The 18,713-nt window shown below is 41.9% G+C and overlaps 1 protein-coding gene across 1 annotated transcript in view; it reads right to left on the bottom strand.

Moving 5' to 3' along the window:
• IL31RA (interleukin 31 receptor A) overlaps positions 1-17,512 on the bottom strand; it is a 42,738-nt gene extending 25,226 nt beyond the window's left edge. Inside the window, exons 1-7 of the mRNA XM_007518909.2 lie at positions 17,289-17,512; positions 14,936-15,088; positions 11,956-12,034; positions 8,963-9,080; positions 7,640-7,815; positions 6,844-6,992; positions 3,079-3,247 (exon numbers count right to left, since the gene is read on the bottom strand). Coding sequence (XP_007518971.2) covers positions 3,079-3,247; positions 6,844-6,992; positions 7,640-7,815; positions 8,963-9,080; positions 11,956-12,034; positions 14,936-14,956 — 712 coding nt within the window. The 5' untranslated portion in view covers positions 14,957-15,088; positions 17,289-17,512. The remainder of the gene's footprint in view (positions 1-3,078; positions 3,248-6,843; positions 6,993-7,639; positions 7,816-8,962; positions 9,081-11,955; positions 12,035-14,935; positions 15,089-17,288) is intronic.
• Between the last annotated feature and the right edge of the window lie 1,201 nt (positions 17,513-18,713).

Raw genomic sequence — 18,713 nt, 5'->3', positions numbered from 1 at the left:
GACTGTTTCCAGATACTTGACTACATGGGTGAATGTACCAAACATCTGTAATCCCAACTTGGTCTTGTGGGAAAGTCAGCAGGAGCCAAATGAATAAATTGCTATCTTAAAGAGCACAGATGCTGACCTCAGAAGTTACCAGAGACCCGTGTGCAAGGGTCTCTGAGACTGAATTAAAAGGACTTGAAATCATGGTTAAAGACGGTGTGTGTGTGGGGGGAAATCATGGTTCAAAGCCCACTTATCTTACATAACAATAAGATTAAAACCTCAAAGAGGGAGTCAGGTGGGTTAAGCACAGGTGGTGCAAAGTGCAAAGACTGGCGGAAGGATCCCGGTTCGAGTCCCCGGCTCCCCACCTGCAGGGGAGTCACTTCACAGGTGGTGAAGCAGGTCTGCAGGTGTCTACCTTTCTCTCCCCCTCTCTGTCTTCCCCTCCTCTCTCCATTTCTCTCTGTCCTAGCCAACAATGACATCAATAACAACAACAATAATAACTACAATAATAAAACAACAAGGGCAACAAAAGGGAATAAGAAATATTTAAATAAATAAATAAATAAATTTTTTAAAACCTCAAAAAAAAAAGAGATGAGGAAGGCCAATGTTTTTGTGGGTTTCCCCCCATATTACAGAAGATGTGTGAACATCACGTAACCACTGAATCATCCCCCATATTACAGAAGATGTGTGAACATCACGTAACCACTGAATCATTCATCCCTTGAGTTAGATTGAAAAATTCCTCAAAGCCTAAATTTGAATCCTTGGAATTTTTAAGCATCACTTTATATGACAAAAGGACTTTACATATGTGATTAATGTAGGATCTTGGAAAGAGGAGATTATCCTGGATTATCTGATTGAACCTAACTGTAAATCACAGATGTCAGTATAAAAAACTGGAAGAGAGATTCGACACAGAGGAGGAGAAAAAGATAATGTGATGGTGGAAGCTGAGGAGTACAGATATCATAGTTTACAAATATCAAACAAGCACATAAATTGCACAGTAAAATATTGCCCAATGGTAATGACCTGTTAGAGTAGTCAATTATTCTTGTCCATTTATCAGCTCTCTTCTTTTTAAAATATTGGAGTGGGGGGGGGGGTCGGGCGGTATAAGGATCCCAGTTCAAGCCCCCGGCTCCCCACCTACAGGGGAGTCGCTTCACAGGCAGTGAAGCAGGTCTGCAGGTGTCTATCTTTCTCTCCCCCTCTCTGTCTTCCCCTCCTCTTTCCATTTCTCTCTGTCCTATCCAACAACAAACAACACCATCAACAACAATAATAGCCACAACAAGGCTACAACAACAAGGGCAACAAAAAGGGGGAAAAATGGACTCCAGTAGCAGTGGATTCATGGTGCAGGCACTGATCCCCAGCAATAACCTTGGAGGCAATATATATATATATATATATATATATATATATATATATATATATATATATATATATATATATATTGGAGTGAGGGACCAGATGACAACTCACTCAGGAGAGCTCACAGTTCACCATGTGCAAGAACACAGTTGAAGCACCTAACCACATGGGAGAGCCATGCACAAAGGAAGTTTCATAAGTGGTGTGGTGTGGTGCTGTGTTACCTCTCCTTTGTTCCTCTTTCACCCTCTGTCTGAAAAAAAGAAAGAAATGCACTGAGAGTGGTGACATTGTATAAGCAAGAAACGCAGGTGAAATCTCGGAGCAGAAAAAAAGAATAAATGAAGAAGAAAAGGAAAGGAAAGGAAAGGAAAGGAAAGGAAAGGAAAGGAAAGGAAAGGAAAGGAAAGGAAAGGAAAGGAAAGGAAAGGATGCAATAGTTTATTAAAATGGACTGTGGATTTGTGACTCAGAAATATAAAGGAAAATAAATGTATGTTGCTTTAAGTAACTGAACTTGTACTAGTGTTCTAGCGGTCACAAGAAACTAATGCATTCAGCAAATATTTTTTCTGACCATCTAATGGGGTTCAGGTACAGGGGAAGTTTCTTAATCTCCCGAGCACAGTAACAGGTTGAATGAATCAGAGCAAGTGACTAACTTCCCTGGAACTCAGCCCCTTAACCTCCAAATGGAAGTGAGTCTATTGAGTCTGTGAGGCTGCTGGGAGGGTGAGCAGCAAAAAAAGGAAATCTGGCCTTTATTTAGTTCATTAGTTCACAATGGGATAAGCTTACGATCTCAAAGCAACTCTAAAATGTACTTCTGTTGACTTTATAAATTCTATTGCATCACAGAAAAATGAGACTTACATGTAAGGGAACTGAGGCTTTGGGTTTTGGTGTCTTGCTCATGGTCAGTTCAGCATCAAGCTGGGAATGAAGTCACATCCACAGGATTGTTGTCCTTACTTACCAAACCTCACTCTTGGAAATGCCTCCATCAATGTTCCATCCCTTTTATTTTTTTTCTTTCTCTCTCATTGACATTAGAGATGTGACTTTTTTTCTTTATTAATGACACCTGTATTTATTTTTTAGTCATGACTCTAGGGTTTACAATATATGACTTTAACTTACATAGGATATATTTATTTTTGCTACCAGAGTTTTCTTCCTCATCTGTTTGGGCTTTGTGCTTGTCAGTTCTATGGCTTGCAGTGGACTCTTGTTTGTTTGTCATTGTTGTTTTTAAGGTAGAAAGAGAAAGACAGAGAGGACAGACACCACAGCACTCTCCACTGCTTGTGAAGCTCCCACCCTGCATGACACCCCCTGTGTGTGTGGCCTAGGGACTGAATCTGCATCCTTACACTTGGAGAAGTTTGTGCTCTACTGGTTGAGCCACCTCTAGTCTCCTGAACACTACTATATTCCATATAGGGTATAAGAGCTTTATAAAACCATTAAAGATATAATATGGGGCAAAAAGCTGCTACATTAACCAAGCCAACAGAGGAGGAGGGGCACCTTGACCTGTGGACTCGGAGGGATACACTGTGTCTGGAGGGAAAGAGAATGCATGGACTTTGCAGGATTCAAGTATGTCACCGACAAAACTCACAGAGCCTATGCACGGGCCACCCTACACCAGAGCAGGCAGGAGAGGAAGTCAGGGGAGTCAAGTCAACTTGCCTTCTTCCTCAGTCGTTCCAGTTTTTTCTTGGCTCCAGTCACTCCAGAACCTTGACTCCTCTACCTTGCATCGCAGACTCACAACATATTTTGTAAAAGCCTGCAGCTCTGTGAGGTTGTATGTCTCGATGGCTTCAGTCAATACTTGTCTTCGAAAATTGACATACATCTAAAAGACAGAGGCAGCCTGAGCTCAGAGGGAGGAGACGGTGTATTATCTTTCCCATTTCCCCCTCTTCGTTCCCCAGTCTTCTTCTATGTTTTCAGAACTAGAAGCAGTCTATCTCAAATGTTTAAGTGTATACTTTTCTCTCTTTCTTTCTTTCTTTCTTTTTTTGAGGGGGGATATGTTGCCAAGATAATATTTTATTTTTCAAATCATGTTATTGCTGGGATAATGGTTTACAGTACAGTCACTGACCCATGGATATAGTTTCTCATTTATTCTGTTAAATCTCTCTTGTTTTAAACTTTATTTATTTATTTGATAGGACCGAGAGAAATTTAGAGGGGAGTGGGAGAGAGAGGGAGAGTGACAGAGAGACACCTGCAGGACTGCTTCACTATTCATGAAGCTTTCCCCCTGCAGGTGGAGGCTGGGGGCTTGAACCCGGTTCCTCATGCATTGTAATGTGTGTGATTAACCAGGTGCACCACCACCTGACCCAGTTTCTCATCTTACCCACCACCATGCACCACAACCTCAAACGTCCTCTCCATCCTTCTTATACCCTCCTCCAGAGTTCTTTGCTTTAGTGCAATACATCACACCTGTCCAAGTTTCACCTAGCCGTCTCCCTTTCTCTCCTTGTTTCTTATGTTCTACCTCTAAGTGAGATCATCTAGCATTCTTCACTCTCTTTTTAGCTTATCTCACTTAACATGATTCCGTTAAGAGTCATTCAAGACGAGGCAAAGGAGATATGACTGAGACCAATTTACCCCAAAATAGAAGGGAGTTACTCCATTAATGACTTACCACCTCCGTCCCTGTCTCCAGTCTCAAAGCTTGTGGGACAGAGATCTCTGCCTCTGGGCTGCATGTGTGTGAACAGAATCTCGCTGTTCTGGAAAATGCAAAGGGGAACATTGGAGACTAGGGAATCTAGGCCTCAGTTTTTACTCTGGAGGTGACTCCAGCACCCAGACATGGCCTCAAAGAACAGTAGGTAAGAGAGGCCTTAGCATCAAGTTCAGCCTCCTGTCAGGGGCAAGACCTAGAAAGATCAAGTGACCGTGGGACAACTTCAGTATTTGTTTGTTGTGAGTAGAGCTAGGCTCAGAACACAGATGTCCTCACTCCTGAGGACACTCCGCTTTGCTCAGCTCTTATGTTTCAAAATCATTGATTTTGGTGTGAACAGTCAAGGTGGTAAAGATCTATGCAGCCTGAACATTTGCCTTTATTCTGACACTCTCTTGGGGTGGGCACATGGCAGGAAGCAATAAACAAATCACGTCTGTTTATACCACAGTTTCCTTGTTAGTGAAGATGACACTTAGGATGATCTCTAAGGTAACTTCTGAACCCAGCCACCAAAGAGAAGCTCCAAATCTAGCTATTTGGTTTTAACTATGATCACCATTGCTGCTTTGTGACTTTTTTCTTTGCCAACAGGGTGATCACTGGGATTCAGCACCTGCACAACTCCATGGTTCTCATAGCCTTTCCTGTTTCTCTTTCTTTTTTCTTTTCTATTTTTATTTATTTATTATTGATTAAATAATGATCAACAAGACTGTAGTCTCTCTTTTTTTCTTTTATTTCTTTTGTTGTCTTTCTTTTTTAACTTCCTTTCTCTGTCTCTCTCTTTGGCAGAGGGTGAAAGGCAGAGAAGGAGAAGAGAGAGAGAGAGAGAAAGAAAGACATCTGCAGAACTACTCTACTGCTTGTGAAGCTTCTTCCTTCAGGTATCAAAGATGGAGGGCTTAAGACAGGTCTCCACACAGTAACATGTGTGCTGTACTGGGTGAGTCACCATCTGGCCCCAGCAATGGTCATTTTTAGCTGTTGGTTTATATAAACTCATTTACAAAGCTGCCACCTCTGAATTTCCTGACATTTATTGATATCACCACATGTAGCTTAAAGAAAAACGAGCTTCTGTTGTGCAGGAATTACCCTGTCAGGGGTCCCCATCTGGGTTCCAGAAATGACAATTCAGTGACATTGGTATTAAATGCAGGCATGTACTAGAAGAAAGGTTCCAGAGCTGACTTAGAAAAGAAGCCGGGGTGGGATGGAGGGTGTGCACCCGATTAAGCACACCTAGCACTGAGTGCAAGGACCTGCACAAGGACGAGGGCTCAACCCCCCTCACCCCAGCTGCAGTAGTTCATGAGCGGTGAAGCAGGGCTGCGGGTGTCTATCTTTCTGTCTTCCTCTCTATCTCCCCCTCCCCTCCCAATTTCTCCCTATCTTGTCAAATAAAATAGAGAAAAGAAAAAAATGCGGGTGGGTGGGAAATGGCTGCCAGGATTCGCAGTGCCGGCACCAAGCCCCAGCAATAACCCTGGAGGCAAGAGGTGGGGAGAGGAGAGAGAGAAAAGAAGAAAAAGAAGGGGAGGAAGAGGAGGAGGAGGACAAGGAGGGGAAGGGAGGAGAGAGGATAGGATAGGATAGGATGGGATGGGATGGGATGGGATGGGATGGGATGGGATGGGATGGGATGGGATGGGATGGGATGGGATGGGATAGGATAGGATAGGATAGGATAGGATAGGATAGGATAGGATAGGATAGGATAGGATAGGGGAGGAGAGGAGCTAGGAGGAGGAGCAGTCATTTTCATTGTTCTTGTCTGGAACATATAAGGTTCTTCTTTTCTGAAAGAGTTCAAAGTCAGGAGAGAAGGCTATATACAGTGTTTATGGGTGTAGGGATAGGAAAGTCTAGTAACCTCAGGGACAAAGTGGGGAAAATTGCCTGAGTGAATGTGTGAGGAGAGGGTTGTCGTCAGGAAAAAATAAAGACAGGGGCTCTGGAACGTTTGGGTTTTTTTTCTCAGTGACTGGAGAGAAACTGAGAGGTGATGGAGAGACAAAGAGGAAAAGAGAAAGAAAGACACCTGCAGACCTGCTTCACCGCTCATGATGTCATGATGTGTCCCCCCCTGAAGTGGAAAGCAGGGGCCTGAACCTGGGTCCTTGCACATGGTAACCTGTGCACTCAACTGGCACCACTGCCTGGTTCCTAGTAACAATTTACTAAATGTAAATTTTATGCTTCCATTCCATTTTCTAAATATGTCTTATACATCATAATCTTATAAAAAATTAAAAGGATCTGGACAAATCATAGAGTTACTGACAGCATAGCTAGCCATAAACCAGCAGCTCAAATACAAAAGTAAATTTCTCACTCCTTACTATATCCTTTATATTGCTCTGGAATAAAGTGCCTGTAGTAAACTATATCTTCTCTTTTAAAGAGAGAAATTGAGAAAGGAAGATATCCAATAAAAAGAAGAAGAAGAAAAAGAAGGAGGAGGAGAAGAAACAGGAGAAAGAGAAGGAGAAGGAGAAGAATTGGCTGCCAGGAGTTGTGGATTCATAGTGCCAGCACTGAGCCCCAGTGATGGGAAGCAAAAAAAAAAAAAAAAAACCTTTTGGGGAAACTAGAAGAGAAAGTGCTGTGCTATTTTTTTCTTTTTTCTGTCTCCTATCTTCAGTGTGAAAATAGGAAAAGTTGTTCCAACTCAATACAGATTGTCAATTATTCTCTTCTTTGGACTTTAATAAAAATAGAATAGTGGCATAACTAACCCAGTGACGAGAATCTACAGTTCTGAGCCGCAGTGTGTATGTTAGAATATAATATCTAGGTGCCGGAGGACTTTTCCATTTTACTTGAACCATTCTTCGGACACCCAAAATTGGTTTCACACTCAAAATCTCAGGTGCTTCTGTTTTTACTGAAAAAAAAAAAAGTCATAGAGTTATATTTGTTTTCCTAAAGGTGCTAATGACATCTGCCTCAAAATGGGAAAAGATACCTAGGTAGACAATTCTAGTGCATATTTTATAATCTGTTCTGTATAAATGACATTAGGAAAACAGTGCAAAGGGGCCATGTGGTGGCACACTTGGTTGAGTGCATGTATTACAGTGCGCAAGTAACCAGGTTCAAGCCCCCAGTCCCCACCTGCAGGAGGGAAGCTTTGCGAGTGGTGAAGCAGGGCTGCAGGTGTCTCAATGTCTCTCTCCTTCTGTATCACCTCCTTCCCTCTTGATTTCTGGCTGTCTCTATCCAATAAATAAAGATAATTAAAAATAATTTTTTTAAAGAAAACAGTGCAAAAAGAATGTCGCCCAAACCCTCACCTTGCACCCCAAGAAATGTCCACTGAGGAGAGGATGCATTCCCTTCATTTCTCTGAAAATTGGTCTTTTACTTATTGGGCCAGATGTTTTTCTGAGCAGGAGAGGTCAAGGAAGATGGGTTTATATAAACAGGAAATGGGTTCTCCTTATCTACTCTCGCCTGCCCTCCGTCTCTTTCTCTTTGGCCAGATTTCTTTGAATAAAAGAGTATATCAGAATACTTATATCAGACACTTACTTATAGTTTCTAATTCCTCATGGAATAGATCCGACTGAATTATACCATCTGCATTTCTAGCTTCCACTTGGAGGGTGTACGGAAGCGGTGGTGTTATGCCTGAATAATAAGAACATGATGCACGATGCTCACTGTTAGAATTACTTCCACACATGTCGCTGTTGTTTCCATCATAGCTTTGAAGGAAAGAGTGATTTAACGTGAGCTTCATACACTGATTTCAACCACAGCCATACTTACAGTATTAAACATGCACCTGCATTCTGGGCTTCTCATCAGAAACGCAGTTTAGGATTCGAGTTTCATTCTGGGCTTCTCATCAGAAACGTATAGTTTGGGATTTGGTGTCCTTCTGTTCAAATTTGTTCTTTACCTCTAAGGCAAGGTACATAGCACTGGTAAAATTCTGCTCTGTCTGCCTATGGCATTATGAACCAAGGAAACCTCCCTGGAACTGTGTAAAAAAAAAAAAAATTCAATGCTGCACTTGCTGAAGACTGTGAAACTGTTGTCCAGATAAGTGCCTGCTTTGCCATGTCTATGACCCAGGTTCTAGTCCTTGACACAACATATAAAGTATGATGGCACTCCCCACATGGGAGCTTTGACGCTGGAGTGTCTCTCTCTTTTCTCTCTCCAATTCTCTCCCCCACTTTCTCTCTCTGAAAAATTTGACCCAGTGTGGTAAAGCCCATGCAAAAACAAAACAAACAAAAAACCAAATAAATAAAAGCTACAGTCACAATGCATTTCATAATGCATTTTCTACTGGTAAATAATGAGAGCTCTACATTATGACCTTGAAAACTTGTTCTCTTTCTTCCTCTCTTTCTTTCTTCCTCTCTTTCTTTCTTCCTTTCTTTCTTCCTTCCTCCCTCCCTCCCTTCCTTCCTTCCTTCCTTCTTTCCCCATAAGGATTATCACTTGGGTTCAAATCCAGGAGCTGTAGATTTGTCATACAGCTATCATGCCCTAGAGATAATCCTAGTGGCAATAACAAAAAGGGGGGGTAAAGAATTTTATAACTGTGTATTATAGAAAAAGAAGGAATCTAGTTGAAGATTTTTTTTTCATGGTGCTTCTAACAAGGGACTTCACTCAGTCAATATGCCAGCTGTCAGAGGAGGGCGGACTTCTCTTTCCTTGCAAGTAGAGATCTTTTCACATGACCTAAGTAGCAAAGATGGCAACCCAGTCAGTGGTTGCATAGAGTGGTTACCCAGAAGCTATAACTGAAAAGGTATTTTATTTCACAAGTGACTTGAATCATGGATGAACCAAAAACCTCTGCCGTCTGTCTACAGCACGATAACATATACTTACTAAGTTCTGTTAACGCGGTACTCTGTATACTTGGCTCTGCTGTCTGCACTCCAACTACAAGTTAAGTTTTTCCTATAATAAAGGATGCATGAAATATTCTCAGGCTTAGCTGGGAGATCTGGAAAAACAAAAGAACACCACAGTCTCAGCACATGATCAACGTTACCAGCAGTGAACATCTTTAATCAATCATGCCAATCAAAAGGTAGATTTGCTCAGTAGGTGCTAGGAGGAGGTGGAGAAGGAGAAGGAGGTAGGCAAGGAGGAGGAGGAGGAAAAAGAAGAAGGAGAAGGAGGAGAAGGAACAGATGTTAGTGTAAGTCTCCTGAACCCAGGCAAACCCACAGGGTTCTGTTCCAAAGCAGAAGGCAGAGAAGAGTCAGATGATAGTATTCACTGGAGGGAGGGCGCCACAAGGACTCATTCACATGTATTTAGAAGCCCTCACCCAGTACTTCCTAGTCGCATAAACCCTACTCATCTGCCTGGGGAAGGAGAACTCTGGAGCAGTGGGAAATTACCTGAGGTGTACTGAAACTGAGACAAGGTCAACAAATGTGTGTGCTACCCAGGCCTTCTCTTCCTCGGTGCTGGTGCTGGCTGACTTTCTATGGAGAGGGGACTTTTGAAAGCAAATTAGTCTGATGGTAGGTAAATAAGGATATTATGTCTCCTCTGTGCATGTGCATAATGCCACCTATCTTTCAACTCTGTAGAGACACCACCTTGGAATCAGAAAGCAGTAATAAAGGGTTCTAGACTGGGTGGCATTCATTGTCTTTTCTTACATCTGGACTTGAAGGTTTATACACAACTTTAAGTAACTAGCCTAAGAAATGAATATTTTTCACAAGTGTGAAGGAACTTCTGGGAATAACAAATAAGCATTACTGAGAGGGTGAGAGTAGATAGTATAATGGTTATGAAAAGTGACTCCCAAGTCCCAGGTTCAATCTCCCGTACCACCATCAGCCAAAGCTGAAGATGCTCTGGTTAAATTAAAAAAAAAAAGTGACTGAGAGCTCGATGCCGCAGGTCACATGTAACAACATTTCCAATCCCTCCTTAGAGGCTAGCATTCTGAGTCCTGACCAGCCCTTGGTCCTCACCTGCCGAGGACAAGCTTCAAGAATGGTGAAGCCCTGGTACAGGTAGCTCTCTCTTTCTCTTTCTCCCCCTTCTCTCAATTTTTCTGTGTCTCTACCCAGAATAAATAAAAGTATTTTTAAAAAATTAAAAAATGAAGCCAGACCAGTAACAAATTCCTCAAAGATCCCACACAGCTTGAAACTCTCACTCTGGATTTCTGGGGTCAGCACGCAGACCATTAAAAACCTGCACATGACCAGAGCTATGAAGAACATGTAAAACCTACAAGGGGGTGAGCCAAGGATGAGTCAACAATGCCCTCAGAGGAATAACTTTCATATTGACTGGCTCACACACACTTTGTTTCTGTGTGTGTACAAATAGGTTTGGCTTTAGCCCTTTGGCTAAGTTTCTTCCAAATATTCATCAAATGTCAGCCTTCCTACCAACCAGCTCACTCAAACATTTCACAATATCTCTGAGCAAGATTTCACAGTTGGTTGAAGAATAAAGGAAACAGAATATTGTGGCCCCACAGAATATTCTCTGGATTTATACTATTCTCATGATACCCCTTTACAGTCATATTTCCTATTCTGCTTACCCGATTCTGCTCTATATGTTGACTCCAAAGTCAATGATCAAAACAAGAGTAGAAGTCAGGTGGTGGCCCATCTGGTTGAGCATACATGATACAATGCACCAGGACCCAGATTCAAGGCCCCAGTTCCCATCTGCAGGGAGAAAGCTTTGCAAGTGGTGAAGCAGTGTGGCAGGTGTCTCTTTTTCTCTTTCCTTCTCTATCTCCCCCTTCCCTCTCAATTTCTGGATGTCTCTATCCAATAAATAAAGATAATAATAAAAAAATTAAGAGATAAAACAAGAGTAGATTAGAGAGATACATTTTGTTGCCTTTGTGGTTGTTGTTATTGTTTCCATTGCTGTTATTGTTGGATAGAAAAGAGAAAAATCGAGAGAGGAGGAGAAGACAGAGGGGAAGAGAGAAAGATAGACACCTGCAGACCTGCTTCACCGCTTGTGAAGCGACACCCCTGCAGGTGAGAAGCTGGGGACTCGAATCGGGGTCCTTACGCTGGTCCTTGAGCTTCCTGCCATGTGTGTGTAACCTACTACACTGCCACTCACCCCCTCCCCCATTTTTAACACTTTTTTCTTTCTTGGGGGATTAATGTTTTACAGTCGCCAGTAAATACAATAGTTTGTACATACATAACATCTCTCAGTTTTCCACATAACAATACAACCCCCACTAGGTCCTCTGTCATCCTTTCCCAGTATCTGAACTCCCCACCACCACCTCCCCAGAGTCTTTTACTTTGATGCAGTACACCAACTCCAGAGCACTGTTCAGCTCTGGTTCATGATGGTGCATGGGATTGAGGCTGGGACTTTGGAGCCTCAGTCATGACAGTCTCTTTGCCAGAAGGGAAGTCGCCACAGAACAGAAACTTCCCCCAGTTTTTTTTGTTTTTATTGGAACCTGACTCACGAGCATAACAAAGCAGGTGCACTGTCAAGTAAGTTACCTTGCCAGTCCCTTACTGTGTGTGTTTTATATGAAAATAATAAACTTAACATAAAATTATTACACAGTCATTTACAATTACTTTAAAAGACTATAACTTTAGCTTTTGTAGGGAGGGAGGCCATGTAGTTATTTGAAAATATGATTGGTCATCTCACCGAAGCTTCACATGCAGATAAACATATCAACACACACCTACACACATACATTCACACAAATTCAGGGGTTTCACAAAGCCTCTGTTGCCTATCTGTGTGTGACCATGGTTCAGGTATTCCTTTACTCTGAAGTCAGTAATTCTTGTCCAAAGAAGGCAATCAGAATCACAGGATCCATGGAAAGACTCAGGTTGACCTACCTGCCAGGATGAACTTGCTGAGTAGGGGGAGCATCCACACCGTCCAGGTCCACATAACTCTTGAGTTAATGTCTGCAGGCTGATAACATCATCAGTCAAGAATTAGTCACCTTGTTCAGTTTCAGACTATACTGAAAAGTGACAGCAACTAAGACAGTGCACTGGAACAAAAGCAGGTACTCAGGCCAATGCAGCTGAACAGAATCTAGAAATTAAGCCACATTTATATGGATTTTTTTTTTTACCAGTGCACTGCTCACCTCTGGCTCACGATGGTGCTGGGAACTGAACCTGGGACCTCAGTTGCTTCAGACATGAAAGTATGCTGAGTAAACCATTATGCTATTTCCCTAGCCCTGGACATCTTACTATATGATAAAAGAGTCAAAATAAGTCAATGTAGGACAAGAATGTAGGAAAACAAATGGTGTTGGAAAAATTGTACTGCTGCATGTCGAACAGTGAAACTAGACCATCACTTAGCACCATACACCAAAATTAACTCAAAATGGATCAAAGATGTGAAAATATAAAATGCATAGAATAAAATAAATACTTCAGGATCTTAACATTAAAAACATATTTGGAAACTCAACCTATTGGTAAAATAAGAATAAGCAAGTGGGACTGCATCAGATAAAATAAAAGTATATATCAAAAGAAATGTCTGCATGGATAAAAAGACAATCTATCAATTGGGAGAAGATATTTGCACATAACACACCTGATAAGGGAAATATATTGAAAGCATAAAACTATAAACACACACACACACACATCCCAATAAAAAAGCAGGCAAAAGGTCTGAGTAGACAGTTCTCTAAAGAAGACATACAGATTATCCACAGACATATGACAAAAAATGTTATATATCGGGGGCCAGGCAGTGGTGCACTCAGTTAAGCACATATAGTACAAAGTGAAAGAACCCTCGCAAGGATCAGGGTTCGAGCCCCCAGCTCACTATCTGCAGGGGAGTCGCTTCACAAATGGCGAAGGAGGTCTGCAGGTATCTATCTTTTTCTCTCCCTCTCTATCTCCCCTCTCTATTTTTCTCTGTACAACCCAATAACCTGGAAAAATGGCAATATAAATATATTGTATATATAACAGTAAAGAAATATATAGATTTATATATCAGTATAGAAATGCAAATTAAAACCATAATTAAATATTACCTCATAGAGAGAAGGAAAAGGAGAGAGACATATGGAGGTAGCTAAGATGCTATGAGTGGCTTGGAGGGAAAGAGAGGATTGAATCAGAAAAAGAAGGGGCAACTATGTATAAATGTAAACAGATAATTGTAGAGAAGATGGTTGGCCCATGTCTACAACCTTAGGGGAACTTAGGAGAGTGAAGATCCAGAACTCTGGTGGTGGGAATGGTGTGGATTCACACTCCTGTCGTCATGTAATTCTGTAATGTAAAAATAAATAAAAAAGAAAGAAAAAATATCACTTCATGCCTGCCTCATACCTGTGAAACAGGAAATGACAAGTGTTGCTGAGGACATAGAGAAAAAGCAGCTCTGGTCCACTGCTGTTAGGAATGCAAACTACCTTATGATCCAGAAATTCATATATTCAGTGGACATGAAAATACTAATTCAGAAAAACATATACACCTCTGTGTTATAACAGCACTACTCATAGTAATCAGTATATGGAGTCCAACTAAATGCCTATCCAAAGATGACTGAGTAAGGAAGTTAAGGGACAGACAGAGTAAGAGAACAGGTAGAAACCAGGCAGACACCAGGAAGAGACTATTGGACCCAAGAATGTCATAACCATGTGGAGACCAGCCAGACTTACCGAGGAGATTATTATGGATGAGTCAAAAAAGATGCTTCCCATGGAAAATCAGGCTGTGGGGGGTCGTGGAGATGACCCCAGTGTGGGCCAGAAGCCTGGATGGACCATTCTACTCGACCATGGGTCCCAGGCTTCCCTGATCCATGAACCCCAGGAGATGGGTCCCCAAGCTCCCCCAGAGCAGCAGAAACTCAAGGAAGACAAGGGACATGGCAATAAAGCAGGAACAGGAAGTTATCCTGACAGGGAACAGGAAGTTATCCTGACAGGGAACAGGAAGTTATCCTGACAGGGATCCTTTCAGAAAACAAGAACTGGGGGGGGAGGGGGGCAGGCAGTGGTGCACCTGGTTAAGCGCACACATTAAATTGCACAAGGACCCGGGTTCAAGCCCCTGGTCCCCACCTGCAGAGAGAAAGCTTTACGAGTAGTGATGCAGGGCTGCAGGTGTCTTTTTCTTTCACTCTCTCCTCTTATCTCCTCTTCTCTCAATTTCTGTCCAATAATAAATAGAATATTTTTAAAAATTAAAAAAAAAGTAAGAAAACAAAAACTGGAGAACCTCCCAGAAGCTGGAGCCTGAGCTGAGTGATCACAGACAAGAGTCAGTAGGGGAGGCAGCTCTGAAGCCTCAGCCGCCCCCCGCCCTCCAACGATGCTGTGATGACGATGAACAGGAATCTGTCTCATCTGAGCAGGAGCCGACAGAAGGCAGGGAACCCACACACCCGTCCCCCCCACCCCGGGGAGCAGAGAGAGCCTTCTCTGCTCTGAATAGGGGTCTGCAGGGGTTTGGGGCAGCTGCAGTGTGCCCAGCGCAGGCAGGGGTGGACTCCTGCCCTGGGCAGCTCTGCAGGTGTGAATGCCAGTGAACTGCGAGGTCCCCCAGGCCCCCTAATTGTAAGATCCCCACCCCACCACACACACACACACACACACACACACACACACACCCTGCAGCCCCCAAGAGCGTCTTTACCCAGGCTCAGCGCACCTCGTGGAAGGCTCGGCCCTTCCAGTGCCCCAACTGCAACTGGTCCTTAGAATACATATATATGGGGCCTGGACCACCACCTGCACAGGTCTACAGTCTGAGAAATAGCTCCTAGATGCTGCCACACTCCCGGACTCCTGAGCCCACAGATGCTGAGTGCGGGTCAGACCTTGAAGCAGGTGGCTTTCATCAAGTTGCCTTCAGAAGATCTAGCAGGGCTTGGGGACACAGCATGTCGGTCTCTGCAAAGAGACTCTACAAAGCTACCAGGTTCATCACCTTCATCATCATAAGCCAGACACGAGCAGAGCCCTGGTAATACCTACAGAGAAGCAAATATGCAAACTTATACTAGCCATTTTTCCCCCAATCACTTATTTATTACTGAGAAAAAGAGGAACTCAGGACCTCTAGCTGCTCCAAGATTTGGTTTGTGTGTGTAGAATTTTTTAAAAAGATTTTCTTTCTTCTTTTTTTTTCTTTTTTAATATTTTATTTGTTACTGAGGCAGATGAGAGGAGAAAGAACAGGAGCATCACTGGGGACTGAATTTGGGACTTTAAGTTTGAGAATCCAAAGCTCCTATCTACTGAGTCAGCTTCCAGGGAGCTGTGTGTATATTTTCTGTTTGGTCCTTGGATGAAGTGATAACAAAGAAAAAGCAAAAATTAAAAATTAAGGTTTGTGGCAAGAGCAGAATGAATGGTGAAGTGAAAGAACTTTCATTTATTTTCAGTCCTCAATTTCACCGTAGTCAGAGTTTTATAAATATTAATAATAAACTATTTAAACCTATGTTAAAGATTTTAAAACAATAAGCAGAAAGTTTTTATTCTAAAAAAAAAGTTATGGGACAAATTTTCAAAGGAATACTACTGTCAAACTAAAAAGAAGAAAAAAGACAAGATAGTATTATTCAGGACAAAATGGATGGAATTGGAGGTGATTGTGCTTAGTGAAATAAGAAATAAACAACTGCCGATCACAACCTAACCAACGCAACGATTGCCACCTCAACATGCCTCACCTCAGACTGTGTCCAGAGACTTCACGTGTGGAATGACAACCCTTCAGCTACATTACTCGGGTGAGACCTTTCCTTTTATAGTACACTCTAATTTCATCTCAGGTAGTTCACTTTCTAACAAAGTCCCATAACCTAGATATACACCAGTTTCTGTGAGAGAGAGCTTATGTGCACACGTATCCATAAACTACTGCAAAATATATACCTGAAAGCAGAAGTACACTAGAGTTTGCAGTGAGTACCTCCCTAACACTTCCTCTCCACTATTCCAAGCTTGGGATCCATGATTGCTCAACAAATTGTTTGGCTTCGTATATTAACTCTCTTTTCAGTCACCAGGTTCCAGATGCCACCAGGATGCTGGCCAGGCTTCCCTGGATTGAAGACCCCACCAATGTGTCCTGGAGCTCAGCTTCCCCAGAGACACACCCTACTAGGGAAAGAGAGAGGCAGACTGGGAGTATGGACCGACCAGTCAACGCCCATGTTCAGCGGGGAAGCAATTACAGAAGCCAGACCTTCTACCTTCTGCAACCCACAATGACCCTGGGTCCATGCTCCCAGAGGGCTAGAGAATGGGAAAGCTATCATGGGAGGGGGTGGGTTGTGGAGATTGGGTGGTGGGAATTGTGTGGAGTTGTACCCCTCCTACCTTATGTTTTTGTTCATTAATCCTTTCTTAAATAAAAAATTAAAAAAAAAGAAAACTACAGGAAGGTTTTGCTCATATGTGGAATATAGATCACTAATACAAATGAACTTGCAAAAATAAAACCATTAGCCAGTCTGTCTCTTTGACTGTTTGAGAACAATGGTGGTTATCAAAGGCCCTTGGGATACAGAAGGCTTAGTGGTGGCTGTGATCAGTTTTTCATATATATATATATGACTATACCCCTGGCATGTTATCATTTTGTAAACCATTGTTAAATAGCTAATAAAATATTTTTAAACAATTTTTATAAAGTTAGTTTGTTTTGTCTTTTTTCAACAATTCTATTTTCAGCGACAGATTCTAGAGATGTTGAGGAAAAGTCCTTTTTAAAATTAATTAATTTTATTTACTTACCACCACATCAAAATTACTTTATCACCCACAGTCAACATTTTATTTCTTCAATTAATTCAATATAAATGCCAACCAACCACTGAGAATATGATCTAGAAAAAGTGTAGCTTTACAGATTTGAGACCATCCTTTGTCCTTGGCCTCAGTTCCTGAGTCCTCCAGCCAAGTGGAACAATTCATAATTTGCCAAGAAGAACATGTTTTGTCCATGCAGTTTCTTCTACCTATGATGCTCTCTCACCCTTATTCCTAGCAAATTAGTCTATCCTTCCAGAGTGACAGCAAAGCTCACCTCCTTTAAAGGCCTCTCTCTCCTGGACTTCCAGATGGACCTGACCAGACCATGTCCACCCTCCCTCCTCCCACACATAGACATACCATCTGTACTCTAGTACAAGCCACAGAGAAAGGTGTTTAGCAGTTTACCTTTTGGTGTCTCTATAAACCAGCGGCTTCTGAAGTGTGGATCTTTTTTTTTCTTTTTCTTTGAAAGCTTAGTATTTCTGGAAGGTGTGTGTCAGGGATCCAACATAGGACTCATACACAGGGAGCTCTACCACAAAGCTCCACTCCTAGACCCAAAGTCTAGTATTTAAAAAAAGACCTGGAGAGTGGTTGGTATTCAATTGTTGAATTATCAAATTAATTAGAATGAAAGCTCTTCTGACTTCTCATCCAATCTCAGAGGATCTGAAGGAATAGTCTAGAAATAAGACAAATGTGAAAGTAATATTTCATTTCAGGAAGAAATGAACAGTGTGGCATATTCATCTGATGAATCATTAAAAGGGAACAAATACAAGCATCTTTAACAAAATCAACCATCTTAGAAAAAAACCACAATACAAGCATTTCTAGAGGAAACCACAGGATAGTATTTTTTCATTTATAAGGCAATTAAAAATATCAAAATAATTTAAAATGCCTGAGGAAATAAAGTGGAATGCAACTTGGATCAATAATCATTAAAATACCATCACATTGGGAGTCGGGTGGTGGTGCAGCGGCGCAAAGCACAAAGGGCCAACGTAAGGATCCTGGTTCCAGCCCCCAGCTCCCCACCTGCAGGGGAGTCGTTTCACAGGCAGTGAAGCAGATCTGCAAGTGTCTATCTTTCTCTCCCCCTCTCTGTCTTCCCCTCTTCTCTCCATTTCTCTTTGTCCTATCCACCAACAATGACATCAACAACCACAACAATGTTAAACAACAAGGGCAACAAAAGGGAAAATAAATAAATATAAATTTTTTTAAATACCATTACATAACTATAAGTACTGATTACATAACACCTCTATTCAGCAGCTACAACTATATCTCAGGAAACAATCATTTTTTTATGTGATGAGCACAAAATTCAAAGAGAAAGATTTTCTTTATTATCTTGAGAGGGAAGAGGGAGCTAGAGAAGGAGAGAGACAGACACCTGCAAATCTGCTTCACCACTCATGCACTGTATCATGTATGCTCAACCAGATATGCCACCGGCCCCTGAGAAAGTCTTTATTTTTTAGCACTCTATTTTTTTATTTTTCATAAATGTTCTTAACAATTTAATAGTGATTTACCAGATTACAAGATAATAAGAATAAGTTCCATACCACCCCACCAACGAAGTTGCATTCCCTCTCTTCCAGCAATAACCACCACAGTCCTCCCAAAGTCTTAGAGATTGACTGACTACTTCCCCCCCCCCCAAGTTCATGTGTTTCACTTTTCTGTATTTCACATAGAAAGACATCTTTCACTTCTATACTTACTTAAAGAGAACTGTTTTTGCCATGAAAAACAAATGAGGGGAATCAGTGACGCACTTGGTTACACACATGGCACCATACACAAGGATCTGGGTTC

This window comes from Erinaceus europaeus, chromosome 5, assembly GCF_950295315.1.
Source record: "Erinaceus europaeus chromosome 5, mEriEur2.1, whole genome shotgun sequence".
In the NCBI taxonomy this organism is placed as follows: Eukaryota; Metazoa; Chordata; class Mammalia; order Eulipotyphla; family Erinaceidae; genus Erinaceus; species Erinaceus europaeus.
The sequence above is the reverse complement of the archived record's forward strand: the minus strand, read 5'-3'. Positions and strand labels throughout refer to the sequence as shown.